At 37.8% G+C, this 25,051-nt stretch overlaps 1 protein-coding gene across 1 annotated transcript in view; it reads left to right on the top strand.

The window, feature by feature from the left end:
- LOC150110079 (E3 ubiquitin-protein ligase PDZRN3-like) overlaps window positions 1-21,966 on the top strand; it is a 44,388-nt gene extending 22,422 nt beyond the window's left edge. Inside the window, exons 2-8 of the mRNA XM_090391197.1 lie at window positions 8,713-8,954; window positions 9,110-9,233; window positions 14,853-14,951; window positions 15,635-15,697; window positions 16,113-16,211; window positions 16,547-16,615; window positions 19,990-21,966. Of these exons, the coding sequence (XP_090247323.1) occupies window positions 8,713-8,954; window positions 9,110-9,233; window positions 14,853-14,951; window positions 15,635-15,697; window positions 16,113-16,211; window positions 16,547-16,615; window positions 19,990-21,759 (2,466 nt within the window). The 3' untranslated portion in view covers window positions 21,760-21,966. The remainder of the gene's footprint in view (window positions 1-8,712; window positions 8,955-9,109; window positions 9,234-14,852; window positions 14,952-15,634; window positions 15,698-16,112; window positions 16,212-16,546; window positions 16,616-19,989) is intronic.
- The last annotated feature ends 3,085 nt before the right edge of the window (window positions 21,967-25,051 follow it).

Genomic DNA, 25,051 nt, shown 5'->3' with positions numbered 1-25,051 from the left:
AATTAACTGTTTTGCACACTGACGACATTCAGTGCGAAACAGACACTACAAATTAAAGTCTACAACAATACACACATAAAATTAAAGTCTACAACAATACACACATAAAATTAAAGTCTACAACAATACACACATAAAATTAAAGATGCCGAGAAATTATATTGTTTAATCTTTATATCCAAGTGTAAACAAAGTCTGCGCGTGAAGTATCTTCGCAAATAGGCTACTTGTATATATAGAGGCGGTTGACTTTACATCATTGCCTGAGTATCCCATAATGCAAGGCACGCACTATGGGATACTGCGATATTAAGTGAGGTCTCATCAGTGAGAGTCAGACCCAGAAGTGACACCAAGGTTGAAGTAATGCAGAAGTCATATATTTCCCATATACAGTACACCCGTGTATATGGGAAATACAAAGGCATTTGTGATATTATGGGATACTAAGGTAATGGATGTAAAGTCATTAGCCTCTATATATAAGTAGCCCAGTCGCGCAAACGCAGAATTTTGCTTACACTTGGTTAAAGGATTACATCAAGAATATAATTTCTTGGTATCTTTAATTTAACATCGAATCATATGAAAAAAAAACTTTCGACACCTTAATATGGCATATAATATCGTACCACTTTGCATAATTCAACCACATAAATTTTGTCCACTTGCAGTCCAAATTAAAACGTTCGTAAACACTTAAAATGGCAAATTTCATAAAAATTCGCTCAAGAAAAAAGCTCTTTCTTATATGTGAAAAAACAATCGGTCAGTGCGATACTAGTAGGTGCTTAAATGTTGTTGTAAGCCTTAAAATGGATATTGCAGGATTTTTCTGTTTTTTTCATAAGTTTTATATTTTAGTCCTCAAATATAAAGCTTTGTTCTCATAACAGATATTGTAAATACAGTTAATGTTCCTGCTTTTTTAAAATATTCACTACGTAATATTTTCCATATTTACTATGACTTACACAGTTTGTATAAGTTGGGGTAAATAATAAAAACTTTGAAGTAATTAAAAATGGGAAAAAATATTTTTTTTTAACTGCATTTTAATTTTCATTAAAATGCAGTGGGGAAAATTCAGCACGCACATTATTTGTAAACTGAAAGCTTTGCATTCGATATATGAAAATTGTTTTATAATCAGATTAATGGATAAAAATCATAGATTATTAGAAATAAACATGATTATATTGGAAGATAAAAGCTTATTTCAAATGGATTTCGGCTCATGTATTATTTTTTTTTGCCTAATTTTGCTATTAAAATATTTCATTAGAAGTGGCACAAATCTTAATAGTATCCTAAATACCAAATTTGTTTCACATTTCGTCAAGCTGGAGAAAAATTGCGATAATTTTTAAAATAGTTTTGACAACAAAAACGGTATTATATTATAACGAAAAAAAAATATTTTGCGACATCCATTTCTAGAATAAATTCAACGAGTGTCCAGATGATGAAATGCACGAGGCACTCGCAATCACTGTTCATTATTTTTCTTACAACTTATCGAGAAATTGTGAATTATCGACATTCCCTTTTATTTTTTCCCTAAGAATAACCACGATGTCCGTGATAGAATTACGTTATTCAGCCAAGTGGTATTAACTTTGATAAATTTGACGAGTGTATCAAATTTATATAGCGTGTTCGTGATTATTTTTAGGGGGTTAGATATTTTAGACGTAAAAATTTCGTTTATCACTCTTGTTCAATCTAAATTTCCCGATTGAAAGGTAAAATTTAAATAACTTGACAGATTTTAATAAATAACCTGAATAGCAAATTTCACTAAATTCCACCCGCTGGTATTCATCCATTTATTTCATTTTAACCACGTGATACTTCATTTTTCTTTCCTCAGTTGGGCCAGTAAAATGATCAAACCAAAACCAAAATGAAATCGCTTGAACATACTCTTTTGTACAACTTAAATCTCATATTTTGTTAAATTCTGTTCTCCTATAAAGAGTTATTGCAATATATGATTTCGATAAGTTTTGTCTTCTCTTTGTGCCTCTGCAAATGCTCAAAAATTTATAAATCAGCCAAAAATTTTGTAAGGATTTCAAATAGTGAGTCTCGGAATAACTTGAGTACAGACGGACAAAACGAATTTAATACATGCTGACTATTTTATAAGTAAAAACGCTCTGAACTCATACTAAAAAAAGTCATCTTTTCTATCAAAGACAAATTATGCACACCAGTTAAAATATGTGACGTCACAATGCGTGCTTGTATTATGAGAATTTTGTTCGATGCCCTGCTTTTTTAAGCCACAGTAAAAGATGCGCAGTTGCTCTTTTAATGTGTGTGCGTGCGTTTTCACACACACATACAATTATTTAACAACTGCAGAGCATCACGATATGCTTTTCATGTTATTAACATAATGTTAATAATATAATTAACATATTATTAACACAGTGAAAGTTTTAAATAAGTTAATAGTCTCTCTCTCCTTCTCTCTATCATTAAATAATATTTTCTATTTTAGTATCGTGAGCTTTACTCTCAACAACATATCCAGGTTGTCTTATTATGTTATCCGTATTGCTATTTGACGTAAATGCGACTCCTGTCAGCATATAAAATAAGTTCGCATTTGTGTAAAGGGAAATGTTTCGTGTTATTAATTAAAAATAAGAAAAACACACGCTCCAGCTTTCACCGATTCTAAAACTGCACAGAGAAGCGCTGAAAGGATTAAAGAAAACCTGTTTGCTGAAGAAAAAAAATGCAGCATCATTGTAATTTTTTTTTTTTTATTCATGCATGCAGGTGGCGCTAGTAGTTCCTAGTTGCCGAATAAAATTTAAATCTTAGCTTCGCACAAGCATTGCAACAATTAGTAATTCTAAAAGGTCCATCAACAGAGAGATTCTTTCGCTCCTAAAGAGCACGTGACGTGAAACTACGCGCCTGCTTCTATTAGGTAACGAATCACAGACCTGCTAGAGCCTGAGCTGTTGATACGTGCGGTATTCCCGGAGTGCCATTGAACACGAGTGTACTAATGGGAAGAATTAATTAGCTCGAGCAATCTTCCTCTATTTTGCTGTCTCTGTTTGTCCAAGAACTCGTGATGTTGACATAATAGCCCGCTATCGCCAGGCGCAGCTAATGCAGACATAATTACTAAAACAGCAGCGGGCGAGAAGTGAGATGACGTCACTCCCCCCCCCCTCTTTCCGTTTGCTTTAATTACCGCTGCCTGCACTTGTACGTGGAAAAAGGATTGGGGGAAGGAAGAGAGGGGGGAGGTTCGAAAATCAGTCGGTTTTCGACCGGGCAAATATCAAAAAATATGAGTTCACTTTAAAGTAATGGGCATAATTAGGAAAATAATCGGCCGTCTATAATAGATGAATTAATTAGCTTTTTGCGGTAGACCTACATCAGTGAAGCCGCTAATTATGATTTCTCTCGATGCCTTAGAGGAGTCGGTGAAAGACGGGGATATTAACATACGTATTCTGAAGACGGAAGTGAACGCGGGGAAATTATTTAGGGGGAAGTGCTGCCTCGTTTCTCAATAATTGCTTTAAACGAACGGACGGAGATAGCTGTTCAACAAGGGGAGTGGGGTGGGGGGGGGGAGTAGTTCGTCTTGTAATTAGACATCAAAACGCGAGCGATGTTGGCACCGACAAAATGCATCAAGGCGTAGAGGATCGCCTTTCGTAAACGAGGATAGTAAATGGCATTATCTACTTTTCCACCTTCCTATCGCAGGGCTTTCGTTATGAATTAGAGTTCACATGTCTGTGGGTTTTATTGCAGCTGCCAAAATTGAATACCCTTTTCATAGAGTATTACAATACAAGCACACATTGTGACGTCACATCATTTTTCCCCTCTCGTGATTCATGATTTAGATTGTTTATCTGAGTTTCGATTTTTCACTGGATAATTGCCGTAGGTTAAACTGTGTTTTATAGAATACGATGATTGCTGTTTCATTCTGTGTAAACTATGAGAATCTTATTGTTTACCAAGATGGCCAACTAACATCTCGCTAAAGTTTACATCCGACCGACTATGTTGTGTAAACGAAATTGAGTGTTTATATATATATTATTATTGTTGTTATTAAATTTTTTATTTAAATTTTTATTTATTTTTTTATTTTTATTTTTTCCATTTCTATATTTTCTCATTTTCTCCTTTTTTTAAAAAAATCTTTTCTTCTTTTATCTTTCCTTTTCGCTTTATAGGTTCTGCACATTTTCATTCATGTGAAAATTATTATAAAAACCGAATTTTTATAACTGTTGCATTCTTTTATATCCTTTTTTTGTGAATAATATGAAATCGCATTTATTTTTGAATTCTCTCTGATCTCCCAAAAATTTCTAAAACAGTTGTCCAGAAGTAGCTTACAACAATTATAGTTCGTATTATTAACAACGCATATAGAAGACATTGTTTGCTTAACAAACGCAAATGAAGAATTATCAATTATTTGCAAGCAATTAATTTATTTTTTTTCTTTTTTTTTTTTTTTTTCCTGCTAACAATGAATAACTTGTTCATCGGTTGCTTTTGGATGTGAAATGCTGGTTTGACAAATAACGTTTTTTCTCCTGGGTCCCGGTTGTTGTTGAACGGTGGAAGCAATCAGTTTATGGCAGACTTTTCTACCGTGCTTCATCTTTCTTGCTAGGTCTTCTTCCTCTCCCCCAAATGCTTCCCATCTGGAGACAAGCTTGGAGCTTTGCTGATCCTCTTCAATTATCTAGGTCTGCTTCCGGTTACCGTGTGCAGTAAACAGATTGAGAAAAGCGCGCGCACACACACACACACGAGAAGGCAGGGGGGGGGGAGACCGGGGAAGGAAGTTCGTACGCGCATGTGTGTCCACACGCATACAAACTGTTAAGGTGGGGAGTGAGCAGATGGATACGAAAGATATCCTCCCGCATTACCGGGCCGTCTGAAGGATTGTTCCGCAGAGACCGACACGCACGCACGCACACACACACAACACCACCATTCTGCAGGAGAATGCGAACCGACGAAGACACAGGTGGGAGTGCAGCGAGAGAAGCCGATTGTCTCATTATTCGAAACACTCTTTCAGAAATTGTTTCCTTTTTCTGCTGTAGTTAACTGCGATACGCCACCCTCGTCAGCCAAAAGCGCATGAGTGAACGGAGCACGGAGAGAAGTGGGACTTAACTGCCTTTCAATCCCTTCGCCTTGTCTTAAGCTTGCGAATGCATGAATTGCTAAGTCTGGGATTACGTAAGTCCTCGGAATGCGAAACTGAATAAAGCGGCGAATTTCATAGCGTAGTATGTGTTCGGGTGAATGAAAAGCAAGATTTTGTTTCGGCCGATGATTTAACGGAGAGTTTAAAGTGACTGAAAGAGGAGGTCAGGTCAACTGCAAGGGAAAATTGTAAATCATAAATTTCGTCCGATTTACAGCAAACCACCCCTATATCAGACCACTTTACTTATTGTTTGACTTCTCCCCTCAACAAGGGTAGATGACATCCGAACAAACACGCCAAGAAAAGAATCTTTTCTTGGAGCTTTCCGATCGGATCCTGCACAGCAAATCGCACCCCGAGAGACCCGAAATATTAGAGGGGCTTATCAAAACTTCGCTCGCCGTGTGTGTGTATCACTTTACACTCAGAGAAGATCAAGAGAATATTCTAAGAATTTTCTCGCGGCATTTGAGCAGATTTTGTTTCAAGTAAGCTCGCTGCAAGAGTGTCGAACTTAGTCGGATTGGGAAAACGGGAAGAACGTTGAGCGAACGAGAGCAGTTAGTAAAGAGAGTCGCTCCGAGCGAATTTCCCTGGTCGGAACACACTCTCCCAAGGGTCGACACCTGTTCTCATTATTCGAAACTTCAACACCAAAGCTTTTCGGCGTTGCTATAGTTACTTGACGGAGATGTGCGCAAGTCGCACGGAACACTTCGTAAATAAACCGAGGCGACCCAATGACGTCTACACTCAGCTACTAAAGTACTTTTCATTAGAAAGATTTTGCTGGAGGGGGAAGGGACTGCGCGAGGATATTGGTGAATAATATATGAAGACATCTGTCTCAGCAAATTTTAATTAGCTGTTTTCGTTGTGTTTGTTGTCCTTCCCCCCCCCCCCCCCCAGCATTGTTTCATTCAGCAATCAGAATGGGACTCGGAAGTCCCCGAAGTCAGTATGAAGATAGGATTTACTTATTGGAAAAGGGATTAAAGATGCGATGCATTTTCTCCCACATGCTATTTATAAGGATAAAAAAAAAATACTGATTTAAAGTTAGGGTTGTAGAGTGTTGTTAATATTTCGTTTCTATAATTTTGGCTTCCAGTTGCGAGACTTCGTTATTTTTAGCAAAAGATTAAGCGAAGTCTATTTAAAATAAAATCGCTTTGTCAATGTAAAAAGTTTAATGATGGGACTCGATTAGATTAGCTGCAAAAAAAATAAAAAAAGACATGAGAATGATAATTTTTTGCATGAAGCAATGGATTTCGATGCTTTAAACAGAAAGACTGGAGGAGAAAGAGGTTGCCAATTTATAATCTTAGATTATTTCCTTCCCCAAAACACTATAAATAATATCGTTCTACACAGCTGACCAGATGAAACGAAGAGTGTAGTTTTCGGATGCAGTTTTTCTAGTAATGAATATCTCCAAACGTGCATGCAGGAGGTGTGTTTATTAAGGACAATCGTACGATGATGTGCACACAAAGGTCTGAGAAATGAATTCATATAAAAATGACTTCTTACTTACGAAACATCGCGAAACGGCTGTTTCACTATGCATCCATTTAAGAATATGCATAACACAAGGCCTTGTAGCATTTATTGCTTCTCCCTAATTCCAAACAATCGCCATCATCACAACAACAATGGCAACTCTTCAAAGGTTCCTCGCGACCTGAGCGCGATTGGAATCTTTGGTACAGCGCAGTGCTATGTTTCGGTATTTCCGATATAACAAGCTGCTTACTGCCTCGCTTATGAAAAGAACAAAGATGGATTTCATTATTTTAAAACTAAATGGGGATTTTAAATGAGGGTTTTAAATAAATTTAACAAAGCAGTTAATTATAAAATTAAGATACAAATTAATTGCCTTTTAAGTCATTGTGATCCTAGCAATATAACGAAAGTTAAAAGTGAATGGAAATTGGTTTGAAGCTGTCTTTCATCCCGTTCGTCCGAGACTGATCGAGTCCCCTAATTAGGGGTTTTAGGCAATCAATGCAGCCGGCTTACCACATCCTCTGCTGCCTCACCTGAGGTTCTGTGTTCACAGAACCGGTTTGTATGTTTTGAGGAAAAAAACACGAACTTCCGGAAGAAAAAAAAATTCTCCACCTCCGTATGAGACCAGTTAACTCACTTTTAATTGAAAAGCCCTGAAAAGGTTCCTTGCGTCGTAGACAGGATTCGTACCCAGGTCCCAAAGGACGCTCGAATTCAGGGAAAAGTCTGGTCTATACGACAGTATCGATAAATACCAGAGATCATGAAAAGATCATGCAACAGATTACTACCTCTATTTAACTGATGTATCGTCTCTCTCTCTCTCTCTCTCTCTCTCTACATTTTGTGTTCAAAAACAAGGACTTCATATTATTCCCAAACTTAGAATCAGCCGAGACTTACTCTTCAGATCTTCCATTACCAGCTCCACCATCAAGATATTGTACTACTGACGGATGATGAACTTTCTGCTTCCGGCGCAGACAGGAAGTTATTGTCATGAGATCAGAGCATTTAGTAAGTCGTCACTAAACTTCATGTGATCAGACAGAAGGAATTCCTTTCGTTTTGTATGAAAATCTCAACGATCTTGTTGGAGATTTGAATTTATCTAACTAACTGTCTGAACTGCTTACATCGTAGATTTATTCTTCAATAATGGAACTTATTAGTTTTAGTAGTTCTAAGAACGAAAACTTGAAATAGTTTTGGAAAATTTGGGGCAACAACGAATGACGAACCGATGAACGGTTCCGTCATCTTGATGCTAGGAAAACTTAACATTAGTATTATAGGAGACTACCGTTGATCTCTTGAGAGAGAATGATTCTTACAAAAGATACAGTACTTATAACAACTTTTATTAAATGTGTGCATATTTTAACAGTTTTTTTTTTAAGTTTAGAATTGAAATGGTGACTACGATTTCGATTGTTATCATCATCATAATAAAAATCGTAGTCACCATTTGAATTGTTATCATGACCAATACTTAGCTACACTTATATTGTTAGAGTGCCATCTAACAAAGCACTCTGAATTGTTGACATCAACAATAAGTTCCATCTTTAAATTCTGCTTAAAAAAAAAAAAAAAACACCGAAACCTTCTGATTCTATCTTATTGACAAAATACTTGTTGACCAGTGTACTTAATAATTAATTTAGCTGCTCAAATGAAGAGAAAATTGACATTCAAAAGATTTCTTTTTCGAATATTTCAGATCTTGCGTAGAATTCGAAATGCATTCGAAACGTCTATTATCTCATCAGTGCTATGTTTTCTTTATTTTCACGTTTCACTCTTCATTTATCTTTTAATCCTTATTAAAATGAAACTAATATTTCTTTCGTCTTTGAAATCAGATATCATCTTTATATGTCAACGCGGTTTTCCTCCCCGAACCACAAAGCGAAGCCGTTGAACTTTTTTCTGATATCAATTTTTTTTTATGTCTGTTGTAGGTGAACGGCCGCGATATGTCAGAGGCCACGCACGAAGAGACGATAGAAGCATTCAGCTCGGCGAAGGAGCCTATAGTTGTTGAAGTGCAGAGACGTTCGTCAAAGCAGTCCAATATTAAACCAAACGCAAGTGAATTGCAGTCTTCCGCACCTCACACTTACTGCAACAGCTATGCGCAGACGGACTGGACGGGAGGATGGGAAGGTCATCCAATAAGCATCTTCCCATTTGGTCAGACGAGGTACGTTTAAGTGAGAAAAAAATTAGAGAGAGATTTAAATTTATAAATAAATATTTATAAAAGATTTATAATTTTTGTTTTTATTGTAATTTTATCTAAAATTCAGTTCAAACCAATTATTTCAAAATCGTGTCTGTGTTTTGTTTTTCTCGCAGTTTAATGCAATCTGGATCTCCACAGATGGCGCTGTTGAGCACTGATGTCATGACCAATAATTACGATCCATTAGTGACGGAGAATGATCAAGAGGATGACGAAGGCTGTGATGTGGAATATGAGGTAAGAATGTTTTGCTTTTACGATGGCAAAGTAACTGCAACAATCACTCGATAATTTCCCTGGAAAAACCAGATTGGGCAAATTTCAGCGAACAAACACGATATCCGATGGAGTATTGTATTTGCCCGCATTTTCTTATATTAATTATTCGCCATCCCCTTTATTTTTTCCTTTGATCTCTTCATCTTCAATTATTTTCTTTCTTTCTTGCTATTGTTCTATTTAATCTCGCACTTTCTCTAAATTTCATTTTTATTATCTTATTATTCTTTTTTTATTTATCTCTTCTGTTTTGCTTCCAACTCTTCTATCTTTTAATTTCTTTTCCGCAGTTTGTATTATATTCTCACCATTAGTTTTGTTTTGAATTTTCTGCATTTCTTATTTTTTTTCTCTCTTTCTCTCTCTTTCTCTCTTTCTTTATCGCTATTAGCGACCTCTTTTCTTTCCACGGTCTTCTCTTTTATAGATTCGAAGTAACTCGACTTTCTCAATGATTTTTCCGTTCTGTCTATTTCTATAAATATCTCACTCATTCTCTCTCACTTTTTCTTAGCTTTTTTTTTTTTACAGACGCACGCACATCTTATCGTTCCACAATTTAAAAAACCGCCGAAGAGTCGGAGCTTCTCCCCCAGTAACCATTTCTAGGTTAGCATCAATACTTGAAGCATCGTCTGGCGCAGAAGGCGTCATTTTGGCGAATGCGAGGAAGCGAAGGGGGGGGGGGGAGAAAGAGGAGGAAACTCTTTCCTACCCTCCCCCCTCTACCACCCCCTACATGTTTCCCTGTTCTCAGTTATGACAAAAATATCCGTTGCGGAAACTAATGAAGTCTTATACCTCTCCTTTTCGACATGGATGCCGCCAGTCGCAGCGGTCACGGCCGGGTTAATACTGGTGGGGGTGCGGAGTGAACGTAACGAAGTCACCGTAAAACAACAGCGCTGAAGAAAGTAATTGAGCTTCTTCTCCTTGTGTCGCTGGCGGCCGTGACGGTAATGAAACGCTACAGATGTAAGATGCCGTTCCTCAAATGCCGCAAGTACGCCAGGCCCTTATTAGCATTAGATTTTAAGGGAGGCTTTTTTTTTTTTTTTTTTTTTTTTTTTTGCGTGCCGATGTTGATGCTAATCACGACTCGATGTTTCAGCAGCATAGGACAGTCGGGGGTTCCGTCCGTGTCCGCTACTAACTCTAATGGAATGTATCTGCCAGGGCGGAACACTCTTGCAAACCTCGACGCTTCCGATGGCATTAATTTGAAACGCACGTGGCTGGAAACAATCCTACTCCGTACAGTCAGGAAGCGAGTAAACGACAGAATTAGTTCGTCGTTCTGGAAACGTGACTTCGTTGAAGGTCGCAGTGTTTCTCTCTCTCTCTCTCTCTCTCTCTCTCTCTCTGATAGAGTGATGGATTACCGTCACGGGCTTAGCAATGAAAAATGACCCCGACATTTGTCTTGACCTTGTTTTGGTGTCCGAACAGTGAGTCGCATCAGATACTCGAAGACAAATGAGATGGAAATGTGGCTGGCGGCCAATGAAAAGCGACTTCCCTTTATCATTGGTAACCCCTGCATCTGCACTTGACTATCATTTTCTACGTAACCATGGTAACTAAGCTTGGTTAGCGAGAATGAATTGAAGCTTTAAGGCTCCCTCTTTCTCTCGCTCACCTGTTTTTTCTAAAAACAGATTAACGCCGTTTCAGTGGGTCGCTTTCAGTGAAAGGATTTAGCAGGGGTAGAGGATGGATCGCTTCGATCCAGTTGCAAGGAAGAAATAGAATGAAGGACGAAGAAATAAAGGAGACAAATACAGACAAGAGGCAGATTGCGTAAAATTAATAAATTACAAGAGAGAGAGAGAGAGAGAGAGAGAGAGAGAGAGAGAGAGAGAGAGAGAGAGAGAGAGAGAGAGAGAGAGAGAACTTTTTCGTGTTGCCCTGCAGTAAACTCTTACATTTTTTTTTATCGAACAATAACTTACTTCAAATGCCTTGCGTTGTGTTTAGAGATATCAAAGTCGATATCTCTAAACGCAGCACTCCGAATGAATTTATGAACATCCTCTTCTACATTGTGGTCGATTAATGCTGTTCAATAACAAGAGTGCGGTTCAAATATCAGAAAATAATTGCTCCACTAAAGCGTGAAGTTATTTACAGAAGCAAAATGGGTTATGGCACACTTGGAGTAAATCCCCCGATAAATCGCATAATTCTTTATGAAGTTCTCTGTATGTGATAACATTTAAACAATTAATATTCTCAGTTTTTTTTTTATTATTATTTTCCTTTCTCCTCCCACTCTCTTCACGTCTTCTAGACAACTCTTTCGGCAGTTTATATAATATTATTCTGTGAGTTCTGAGTTCATTTAATTTAAAAGCCACACATTTCTTCATGATAACAACCATCTTATATTCTATTGATTTAATGACTCTGCATTTCAGAGTTAAACAAAATGACCACTCTTCAAGAAAAGGGCCGAGTTCCAGGCTTCCGAGATCTCCGGATTACCACACTAGACTTTCGTGTGAGGATAAGTAAAGTAAGCTGGTATTCCACCTTTAACGAGAACGCACGTTAGCTGAAAATGCATTTTCTCAAAGGACACATTGTACTACGGAGAATGTGTCCTTTGAGAGGTCTTCACGAGGACCAAGTAACATTTGCCCTGGGTTCAAATCCCGTCTAGGAAAACGAGAAACCTTTATAAAGCTTATTTCTCAATATTGTTTTTATCATCACCATTTATTTGTATTTTTTCCCCTTTCTGAGAATATTTCTTCCTTTTAAATTGCTTTCAGGATGTTATCTGAATTTCCACAACCCTAAAGGAAATATTTATTTTGTATTGTAATGGTCTATTTTATAATTGATTTATTTTAAAGTTAATTGAAATTTATATTTCTCTTTTTTTTTTATTCTTAGATGCCTGCTTATAAATGTGGAAGAGTAACATAAACTTTTAAATCAGATAGTATACAGAGCGAAAACATTGAGTGTACTTTTTTTTTTACTGTGTTTACTAGATACAGATAGAGATACAGCGAGTCACTGTTTTTATAGATTGGTGATTATTCCAATTTTTTAGTCGTCTGATATTTCGTTTTCCATTAAACCAATGCACAACAAATGCGATCTTTGTTTGTTCTTCGGGTTTTCAGAAAACGATAATGCATCAGGGACTGAATTTTCTATTTGTTTCATTGCGTCTCTGACAATATCCCTAAGTGATATCGATATTTCTGGTTTTAAATATTTAAAATAAAAATATGTTATAAACAAAACTTCGGGCAGTTTTACCACAAATATCAGAATATGATTCACATTTTCTCTTTTATCTGTTAGAATTAAGAAAAAGAATAAGTAAAAACTTATTCTTTTTCGCTTCTAAGAATTGAGGAATGTACGATTGCTAATTCTTTTATTAAAGTTCTATTTCCATCAATTTATCAACTTTATTATTATTATTATTATTAATGCTGTTGTTGGTGGTATTTATAGCCTTTTAAAAATTCTCTCCCTTCCATTTAAATTTTCTGAGTTTTTAATCTTTTATTTAATCTTCCATTCAAAGAAGCTTAAAGATTCTTCACCTACAAATAGTTATGACGAGGCTTCACTTATCAGCTATTTATTTATGAATTTTACTGATTTAGATTTTATTCCCGCATGCAAAATTACGTTGTCTTCGTTGTCAACGGTTCATTTCCCACAAGTACCTCAGTTATTTCTTAAAATGCGGTAATATTAATGCTTAAGCACGTTGCCGTCAAATTGCTTACCTACATTGCTGGAACATAATGTATTTTCTTATTCGTAGAGCCGACAATTTAAATGAGAATCGTACCTCGGGAGACAACCCATATCCTCTTTGTTCTTAATAAAAACTGGAAATCTCTTAGGTTTAAAATCATTGGAATTACACTATAATGCAAAGATAGTATACGAAAACCCCAGGGGTGAAATGGAACTTGAAAAGAATTGAAACCAGCAGTTTAATTTGTTGGTTGGTTGGCGAATCGGCGAAGCAACTCTAAGACCTAATAAAAATCAGTGTATTTTTGTTAACATGCATTCTTTTGGCCGGTTTGTCTATTCTGTGGAATGAAAAATAACTCAAGTTTTGGGAGGATAAACCACTTTTTGTATGAAAAACCAATAGGACTGCACACACACACACACACACACACACACACACACACACACACACACACATGTAGTTAGATCTTATTCACGCACCTCTGCATTAATCAATAGCCTTGTCTTCACAAGATGCAAGCCTCAGGACTGTATCTTGTGAGGATGCAATTGTACCAATAATAATTGGTATGTACCCGTGTTATGTAACATGACTCTGTCCCTGATTACTGTGTTAAAAATCTGAGAGTTTTCCCCGTGTGAAGAACACGTAACCTGCTTGTATACCAAATCAGATTAACTCTGGAAAAAAAAAATTATAAAAAAAGTTCTTCTGGTCGGCAACTAGAGTTGAACTTCTAATAGTTTTTCTTTTGCAGAATTAGCTTTATGATTTTAATTTTTAAGCTTAATTATCTTGTACGGACAAAGTGAATCTATTAACTATATAATATTCAGTATATTTATACATTATTTAATTAAAATAAAAATATTTATACTAAAAAGTTTGCTGTTTACTTAGACATGCCACCATTCATCCAAATGATATTTCCGAACCAAATATAGCAAATTAGACACACGTCATCAGGGACATTGGAATGGTTGAAAACTTCATCGTTGAGTTACAGTCGACTTTTCAAAACGAGAGAGAGAGCACTCTAGTGATGTGCATTGCTTGAACTGGGACTCACTTTTTCTCTCAGCCGATTTCGGCAGGCTTTCTGCTACTTATTATGACTAGACCAAGGAGAGAGAGAAAATGATATTCGGTTTCTTGCGTGGACTGAAAAGTGAAAGGGGGGGAGTTGATGTGTTGAACGTGACGATTAGTGTTGCTTTTCTCAGAAGGAGGCCGCTAGCGAAACGCTAAGCAGGTACACAGAGCATGGAAGTGAGTTAGACAAGAGGAAATAAATTCGCAAGTTTACGACCCGAGCCCCGTGCCGTTATTCAGCGTGATATCCTACAGGTGCATCTGGTGTCATGGAACTGTTCCGCTGACGGCGATGGGGCTGTCACTTCGGTGCTCGTCATAATAACTCTTCACCGTGATGAATGTCGGCACCGTTATCTCTTTCTCGTGCATCTGGTGGGTAACGTACTTGCACGTGCTAAGCGAGATGAAAGTTGCTTCAAGAACCCTCGAGAGAGTCGACCCTGCATGTATTCGACTGACATTTAATTTTCTTGCTCTGCTTTGCTTATCTTTTTTTTTTTCCCTTCTTCTTTCTGTGTTTCTACCGATGCACATCACTTCCCGATTTTACTACGAAGAATTTGCATCGAACCCTCCCTCAACTTCCCACCATTCTCCATTTTTCTTACTATCTATGTCTTATTTTTCTTTTTTCTCTTCTTTTGTTTCTTCCCTTTTTCTATTTCATTCTTCTTTCTCTGTTCAATGCATGTAATTGTATCCCTGAACGTCCAGAGCGTCTTCAATTAGTATTCCTTGTCTTTATCTAGGAAATAACCCTCCACCGAAGCAGCAACAACGAAAAGTTAGGCCTAACATTATGCTATGGAGCTCCCGAAGAAGCGGACACAGACATCTTTATAAGCGAGGTAAGGTTGCTCTGTTTTTATCCGTAATTCATTATTTAAATAGTGCGTCTCTGTGTGGTTTTAAAGGTTTATTTTCAAATGAATGCCTAGCATCAGATTTTCAAAATGCATATGTTGTAAAAGAACCTTTTGCTGTTCTAATATCCGCGATATTCTTGTCCTTGATATCGAATTTTGCGACTTCCTGCAAATAAGTAAACCCAACAAACTTAACATATTTATCACTGAACTCAATACAAATGAAATAATTCTGAATGCAACGTCAAAACATCACTTAGGACCCTCAGAAGCTGATTACCACACACACACACACACACACACTGATCTAAGTGTATAAAAACACTTCTGTCAAATTTAAGCTAACTTGGTCTGCTGCCAAATACATTTGGCAGCAGACCTCCAAGACATCTATATAGTGAGTGTGTAACTGAGACTATCCTCTCTTAATCTCTTATGGTCTCTTGAAGATTTCACTAGATATATTCTATCAAACGAAATGCATTATATATTTTTTTCTCTTTTAAAAAAATCTAACTTGGGTATAGTTGCTAAAGACTAAATAGAATTACTGGAAACATCCTTTAAGATAGATTGATTTGGTGAAATTGCAATATTTAAGCACTAAATAATAATTCTTATTATTATTTCTATATTATATAATAATTCTATATTATACGTTGCAGATTGAACCCGAAAGTGCAGCAGCTAAAGAGGGGACAATACAGGAAGGAGACCAGTTGCTCCAGGTAAGATGATTAGCTCATGTTCGTGTGTAATATGTCGATAAAAGAAAAAAAAAATAGGCTTAACATAGATAAACTAACTGGAAGCAAATTTCATTTGGAACTGCAGATTTCTTTTACTTTACTTTATATTCATTGAACGGGAATGTGTCTATCCAACGAGATAACGTTTGTTAGATACATTCTGATAGATATTAATTTTAATTTCGTGCACTGGTGGTGTTTTCATTATACGAATAAAAAAAAAACATATTTATTCAACTAATCGAAAGTTATGTCGATTGTCACGCCATCTGATCATAACCACTATACTAATCAGATTTTGAATTTTAATATGCATTTTTTTAAAAGATACGAGTTCTTTCTGAATTTTAATTACTGTCTGATTGCCTCATTTATTATTTTCTTTCCTCTTCAGATCAATGGCATAGAAGTGCATAATAGAGACCAGGCTATCGCTCTTTTTTCAGAGAATCGCTCTGATTTTACACTGTTGGTGGCACGCCCACAACTGCCGGTAAGTTTCCCGAAGTATCTTTTTGTTCGTTAAAAAAAAAAAATGATATTCTGGAAAAGAAAGTTTTTCTTCCAATTTTTTCTTTAAATGATTACAAACTGCTTTACCAAAATAACTGTCTTATGATCATCTTTAACTATTAAAGACAATCGTATTTAAGTTATATAAATTCTTAAGATGATAAAATTAAAAGAAAATAACTGTGTTAATCGTCTTATAATTTTCTTTTCCACGTCATCTTCCTCTATTATTTATACAAATATTTTCATGTCAAACAGTCATGAAAAATTGTCTCATTACGGTTATTGAGGTGGTCTGTTTCTATTCTCTTTCAGCTAGAAGATTACTTGCTGGAGGATTCTCCATCTGATCTTGCTCTATGCCAAGAATACGGAGTACTGCTGGTCAGTTGAGATCTTATACTTTTAAGATAAAATTTTTAATACTTAAAATTATCAACTCAGCTGCGTTTATTATTCCGATGTTTGGTTGGATGTTAGGTAAAGAAAATAACTAAATAAATTTTTTCGTGACAATTTCTTTCTCTATGATAAAGGCATTTACTTTCTTACTGCTTTGGAAAGGTCCAAATAATATTCCCAACGAATCAGCTAATTCGCGGATGGTGATGTGTTTGTTTTCATGGACAACCTCCTTGAATCTAATTCGAAATTTTACTCATTTTGCTCATCGATGACTATCCACAGCTTAAGTCATCACAGAACACTCCAGTTTTTTAAAACTTCGAAAAATTAACGGAACATTCGAATTCTACTCATTGTTTTTCTCTCCGAAATATGAAGCACTTTCGGAAAATGTAACGATGATGGAGTAGACTCTGACGTATCGTGTTGCTCTTTGAAATACGCCATTTTTGATGCAGCGAAAATCTAGAGACACAAACCCATGCTACGTGATATTACTTCTCATTAATTAAAGCTGAGACATTGCAACAAACGTTAAATAACTCCGCAGATTCTACTCTTCCTACATCTAACGGAGAAACTTTATGCAAAGCACAAAATCTCAGTCCAGAAACTTCATTCACCTCTAGTGTTTAATGTTGAGTAAATTATCAATAATCAAACACGATGGAATAAAAATTTTCTCACCATCTCCAAGTTAAAGCAAACCCAAAACTGAAACTTTCAACTTAAAAATAAGATTAAAATAAAACTTTAAAAATAAAAAACATAAATGAAAGAACGAAATACTTAGTTTTTTAATGGTTTCATTTTTCATTCTGATGTCATTATTCGCTATTTCTTCAGAATTTTTCCCAATTTCTCTTATCTGGTGTTTCTTATACTTGAAATTCATATGAACGCTTATGAACCTACTTCCGGCAACAAGACTGCGGGATTATCCGGAAAGAGGTCGATGGCAGTATTCGGATATGAGGACTGTTTTCATGAACATTACTGGATCCCCGCTTTTAATCGAGTGTGAATAAAAACACTAATTAAACTGTATAAAAATATTAATATATTTTTATATGATGGTATACTGAACCTACCTTTATTGTTGGAGCATGCACTATCCAGCAATAGTTGTCTGTCCTCACACTTTAGCAATTTGCAATTGATACCGGCAGGCGAACCCTAATATCGGGTATGTCCACTTTTGGCTTTGATCACCTCCTGCATCCTTTGAGGGAGGCTTTCCACCAATATGCGGCAGACAGCAAGTGCAATTTATCTCCATTCCTCCATCAAAGTAGCACTGAGTTCAGCGACAGATCGAGGACGTGCTGCTCTGGACCTCAATCGCCGCTCCAAGTCGTCCCACAGGTATTCGATGGGATTGAGGTCAGGATTCTGCATAGGCCAGGGCAGTCGTTTAATACCCGTCTCTTCATACTATTCCATAACAGCTGCAGGTTTGTAGCATGGGGCATTGTCGTCTTGATACTAACACAGGTCCTTTCCATAAAAACTCCACAGTGTAGGCAGCATCTAATTATTCAGAATATCAAGGTATTGAGCTGCCTTCATGGAACCATTCACTCTTTCCACCAGGCCAGACGAGCTGCCTTGTTCGTTGTTTTGATGTTTGGCTTCTGTGCCGCTGCTCTTCCGTGGAAAACTCAGTAAATGGAGTTATTTTCGTACAGTATTAGCGCTCACCATAGTGTTACTGGCGCTCTGGAACTAATCACTGATGCACTGTACCGATTGTAGCCGGTTTTCACACCCTCCCGTCCTTGTCAGTCATTTTTGGCAGCCGTTCTGGGTGTTTTCCTGCACTAGTGATGCCAGAACGTCTCCATTTGTTGGTCAAACCGCCAACCTTTGATTTTGGATGCTCTAGATGAGCGGCAACAGCACGTATGGACATGCCACCAATGTGAGAATCTATGATGATGATACCTCTCTCGAAGTCACTGAAGTCCGTTGGGTTGCCATATCACCTTGTTACGATGTCAACTGCTACGATGACGAACTGCTTCCTATTATCCGTACACTAGTTTTTATGTTATTAACAAACCTGAAATGTTCCATAACTTCAAATAACAGGGATGTCCCGACAATTATTGATAGATAGTGTATATTAGACCCTATTTCCAACCAAACGAAAGTGATTGTTCTCTTGCGTAACATTATATGCAGATATTTATCGCAGTTCACAAAAGAGAAACACCTTGTAATGTTTGAAGATAACTTCGAAAGAAGAATGGATAAAAGCAGAGATTTAAGAAATTTTGAATGTCACGTGATTACTGTAGATCACTGAAGAGCAGGTGATACAATTAGACGTAAATCGTAGGTGGTTGCCCACAAACAATAACTGTTCAATGATATAACAAGAGTATTCCAGGTAAACAGAACTAGTCAAAGGAGGGCTGAGAAAGAAAAACTGTTCATTTGTATTTGGGAATCAACAGAGGTCAAAATACGTACAACATCCTGCAAGATATCACCACCATATAATGTGTGTGTGTGACTTGTTTTTGTCACATAATGTGGCAGATTTTTCTCCAGGAAGCAAATCTTTACTAAGATATTTCAAAAAATTTGAAATTCCTATTCTTTGGTTTAACTAGTAAGAATGACAACTGTGTCGCATTACTTCGTTAATTTTATAAAAGAAAACTTTGATTCCAAACTTTTTCATAAACAAAAGTATCAGATTACGTTAAATTTTAAAGTTACTTCAATTTTACTCAAATTATCTTGGTGCTTCAAAAGGACGTCTCCAAGTAATCTTGGATATTGCATTTATCCAAGATTACTTGGGCGTTAAAGTTGGAAGGAGAGTAAATGCCACATCGAAACATGTCTTTTGAAGGTACATTTTATAAAATTCGAGTTTATTGTTTCTTCGTATTTCTTTGGTTTCTCCTTCATTTATGGCATGTCACATACATTAAGCAGACATTAACCAAATAACCCAAGCCCAGACTGGCTATTTAAAGTCATTACTGTAATGCTCTGAAGAGAAACTGTCATTACATTCAGCTGAAGGATTTGTCTTCCTTCAGAGCATCTGTTTAGAGCATTGAGATCAATCTATCTGTCACGAGCGCGATCTCATTATGTAACGGAGCTTAAATTATGCGATGAGCAGATTATTGTTGTCGTCGGGATGACAAACGTAACTTGCGCGTGTCACTTCATTAGATATTATGAATGATTTTAATTGATCTTATTTTCGTATGTAACTAATATCAATAGTTACCATTGTTAATGTGCTCCGAGAGTAATTCGTATTCAGTACAGTAGGATTCTTTGCGTGTGTTTTCTGTTATGTACTGCTAACGTTTCTTTCCTTCCTGCAGGAAGAACCAGAAGACGATGACGTCACTACGGACACCGGGACCACCGAAAATGCGTCCAACCATCACGAGAAAGACAGCGGTGTTGGACGTACAGATGAGAGCACGAAAAACGACGAGAGCTCCGAACCTGAAGGTGGAGATGTGGGTTCCGTGTGTGGCGATGCGAACAGCGAAGTGAGCCGTAGGAGAGAAGTGGGTTCGTGTAAAGACAGTGACAGTTCTGTTGAAGAAGGGGACAAGCTGCTTCAGCAGGAGATTATCAGGCTAGAAGAAGAGCTGTGTCATGTAGATGGCAGCACTAATGTCAAAAGTAACGGACCTCTGAATCGCTTTCGATCCGACACTAGTCTTGACCGCGAGATGGCGCTACTCAACAAAGAGATGGAAAACATCCAGTTGGAGTGCGAGTCGCTGGTGAATCGGCATTTGGAAGAGCAGCAGAGGATAAGGGTGCAGCTGGACCACGTGTACGTCAACCTCGCAGATCTACGGAAGGCCAGCAAGTTCCCTGCGAACGACAGTGGCGACTCCTTCGACAAGAAGGAATCTGTGGAACGGTGGGTGAACAGCATGATGCTCAGTCGTAGACAGATAAACTTAGACCGCAGTCTCAGTGACCGAGACAGTTCCAGCGCCTACAACACTGCCGACAGTTCTGGCAGCATTCCACTGACTCTAGAACTGACCGCTCTTCCCGCTCGCAACGGCGAGATCTACGGATCCGTCATGTCGCTTGTGTCTCCGAGGATGGAAGATAAAGGCACGCAGTTGCACGAGTCGGACGTAGCAAGCATTTTTAGCTGCGAGAGCTGCAAGAAGTGCTGTCGGGACATCATCCAAAGCGACAAGGAGTCGAACAAATACACTCCTGTTCCTCCGGGCACTCCGATCAAATATTCTCCAGCGCTTCCGCCTACACCAACCAAAGCCAACACTTGTAACAAAAAGGCCTCTACTAAAAGTCACAGCGATAAGGACTCGTCTACTCTCGGACGAAGTAGGGAGACGCTAGTGCAGGAGAAGAACAAAAATTACGTGACCTTTTACCCTTGCGCCACGATGTACACCAACCAGGCGAATCTCCAGCACACGATTTGGCTTCAGCAGCAAATGTTTCGGCAAGCGATCACCAGCCAGAAACGAAAGGACACTAAGAATAAACCGCACATCCCGACTCCTCAGGGAGTTCACACGAAGGGGTTTGTACAACGCATGGCCCAGAAAACGTCAGGAACTTATGGTGGAAGTAACTATTTCGCAGGTCCTTTGACCCTGAGCACCGTACGGGAGGACGAAGAGATGAAGATGGAGTGGAAAGTGAAGAGACGGGCTGACGGCACACGGTACATCACCCGTCGGCCGGTCAGGAACAAGCTGCTCAAAGCCCGAGCCATGAAGATCATGGAAGAGCGATGCGGGGTCACCACCGACGACGATACCGTGAGCGAACTGAAAGTGGGACGCTACTGGACCAAAGAAGAGAGAAAAAGGCATCTAGAGCGAGCGCGCGACAGGAAGAGGAAAGAAATGCTGATGAGAAACAAGATGGCCAGCGTTAAGGAACAGGCCGAGGATAACGAAGAAGGATCCAATCAGAACAAGAAAGAAATCAACATTCTGGAACTGTCTCACAAGAAGATGATGCGACGCAGGGGAAAAGCAGTGTTCGACGACTTCACGACTGTTCAGGAGGTGCTCGTCCACGGCAGCCGAGGACAGAACGTAGGAGGGAACAAACCCTTTGGACTGCTGTCCGTGACCACAGTGTGAGCAGCTGTACATAGACAGGGATGTATATAAGTGTGCAATTGGCGTCTGTGTTTTATATATATACACATATATATATATGATGTGTGTGTGTGTGCATACGTGCGTGCTTATCTTGCCTGGGATGGCTTGCACGTCCCCGTGTGTCCGTTGTGCATAATGTCACAAACATTTCCTTTACATTAATAAAGATACGTTTCTCTGACGAAATTGTTTCATATTTAATTAAGGTCAAGAGTGCCTCGCGACCATTCCAGGATTGTGGTGAATCTCTTTATGAGATTGAGGAATATGCGGTCTGATTACTCTCTCTCATAGAGATTTGTTTTTTTAAGGAAAACAAATCTCTCATAGAGATTTGTTTTCCTTAAAAAAGGTTTTTGATGTAAAAAAATGTTTCATCATGTAATATGAGAACCAATCATTATCATGCAGAAGAATATTATTAGATTGTAATGCATAAGTTATCACTAATAGACTCAGATTCTTCAAAAATATCCTACTCTATTTGTACTATAATGGTTCAGTCATTGAACCGCAAATTCAGGCAACCAACCATAATTTGCTACACGGCTACACGAACAAAATACAAATCTTCACTGAAAACAAAATTATCTTCATAAGAGGAGCTCAGGTTTACCAGTTGTGATTTTATTCAATTAAAGCGTCCATTTTCAAATAATAACGCAACGTGATACCGCACCCCAAAAAAAAAAAAAAAAAAAAAAAAAAAAAGCGAAAAGTTGATGACGTCAGTGATACTGTTAGAGCTCCAACAATGGCAACAAAGAGACGTCACGTGACTTCCGGCGCTATGATTAAGAAATTGAAGTTATTCCATCGCTGTTAGATTTAGTTGGGGGAGAGACAGTCTGATTCAGACGTTTGGAACGCCGTGCCGGGGAGGGGGGAACGGGGGGGTGGAAGGGAGAGGAGAAGGAAAGAACTGCTCAGCCAGTCACGTTACATATCATAGATAGCTTTCTGACATTAACTTATTATACCCGTAGGGGTATTTGGGGACTGAGCGAAGGTAGCGTGCGCATTATTGCCATAAGAGACGTACAGACGGACAGGAATATGAGCAGGGAGTTAAGAAAATGAATGATTCCCATTCTTCAGTGCTTACTATAACGACTTGAAAGCTGGCAACGTCTCAGATAAGCACTCCGACTATTTGAAATAATAACATAATAAATGCATCCTTTCTGTTTTGTCGGACGTCGGCACGTTGGTTTCGGTCCATGGAGCCAAATTTCGGCTTCTCAAATGCGGGCATGAAAGTATGGTTCATTTGTGTGTGTGTGTGTGTGTGTGTGTGTGTGTGTGTGTGTGTGTGTGTAAGCGCTTGCGTGTTGGAAAAATGAGAGCGTGCGTCATCCTCATAGTGTCACGCTCATCAGATAAGCGACACTAAGACGTCTTTAGAAAATAAGAGCAAATACTGACGGATTACGTTTTTTTTATTTTTTTATTTTTTTTCAATAAGCGAAAAACGAAATCCTCTGGAACATTCACATGTCTGGACTTCGTGGTATTCAAAGGGAGAGAGAAATACACTCGCGTGGTATTTAATACAAACGTATTATTTTGACGAGTAAATTGGATTTTACCATCTATCACAACAACAGTGTTGCTACTTATAATTAATAAAACTTCAAGCACAACCCTATAAAAATGCTATCTATTTTAATCGCTTAATGAAAAAAAAAAAATTAAAGAAGAATTCTACACATAGTACGTGCCAATTTTTAGTAAGGAATTCTACAAAGTAATATCATGCGCTCGTAAATATTAATTATAATGTTGTCTACATTAAAGCTAATAAATGAGAGTCAGCCTTCAAGATGATAAAAGATTATATTTTATTTTCCCGAATTTTAGATGAAAGCTCAGCTACTTTTTAAATCGATTGCCTCGCCATCTATGAGCATATAGAATTTGTATAAAGACTTTATTTCCATTATTATTACTTTTATTGTTGTATGAAAATGTTTTGCTATCACTTAGTAATTGAACTATATTGAGAAAAACGTCGCAGATTCTTTTTGTATATTTGAATAAAATCATTTAAACGATTTATAAGTGTTGATGGAAGTATGTAGACATGTTCGTGACTGAAGAACCAACTAAAAATACTGGAAACCATCCCCTTTTACGTATTAATTTTGTTTTTCTATTTGGACTTTATGAGAAAATGATTATTCCTTGTTACCGTGGTTCCTGACTTGTATAAATAAACCAAGAGAACTATATTAAAGATTTAAACATCAGCTAATATAACTGCACGAGAAGTTTCCATTGACTCTACTAACATTTCATTAGATTCGAATTCGAAGATGAATTTTGATTAAACTTATTGATTTCAAGCAACATTGAAATAGCACTTTGTCTAAAATAAAAAATCATTTTTAGCAAAGAAGAGAATCCACAGAAATATATTATCTCATGGAGTATTTCAACAATGAAAATTTACAGTTTCATTGTTCGAAGAATTATAAGGGACAATTAACAATTAAAATGCGAATAATGAAAAATAGCACAGAATTGCAAAACTTCATTCAGAAAGATATAAAGTAGGCTTAGCATAACTCAACCCACAGGGAGCATCCAAATATATAAAAGACATCTCGGAATACAGCACATTTCTTTGAATGAAAGATTTTTTTTTTTTTTTGTAACATCCTCCCAGCTCTGTCTCAATCATCCCGGACTCAGAAAAGCTAGCGGTGTTGAGTGTTTCTGATCGATGTCTGTTGATGCGAAGTGTTCGCTGACTTGCTGCTCATCTCAAGATTGCATTCCGATCTGAAAACGTGCCTCGATGACAGGATGCATTCCTCGTCAACCTCCTTCTAGGTCCAAAACCCGGAGTGTTCTTCCGTTTTCGCTGTCTTTCACTTAATAACGTCTTGAGCTGTGAAAACCGCCATCGTCTCTCATCAATTGTCGGGAAGATAAAAAGGAGTCCCTGCATCACCCGCCATTAATCTTTGCAAGGGGAGAATGAGACCATCTTGGATTAACGCGCGCGCACAACAACACAACCTTCTAGGATCGGGGGGGGGGGGGAATAAGCAACGGGATGGAAATCACTCTTCGGTAAAAATCTCTAGCCGGTAAAGTGAAGCAATTTATTTCCCTCCCCCGTCGTGTGTGTTGCTCGAAGACGCTATCGGTGAGCCGGAAGAAAGCTTTAAGGGTCACAACCCCCCCCCCCCCCCGGACTGTCGAGGTTCGGTTCGTCTGCGACTGTTACACATCTTACACAATTAGATCGCCAAGCAGACAGGCA

Source organism: Typopeltis vanoorti, chromosome 1 (genome assembly GCF_054136105.1).
Source record: "Typopeltis vanoorti isolate ZY-2024b chromosome 1, IOZ_Tvanoo_1.0, whole genome shotgun sequence".
Taxonomy (NCBI): Eukaryota; Metazoa; Arthropoda; class Arachnida; order Uropygi; family Thelyphonidae; genus Typopeltis; species Typopeltis vanoorti.
This window is presented reverse-complemented; position numbering and strand designations above follow the sequence as displayed.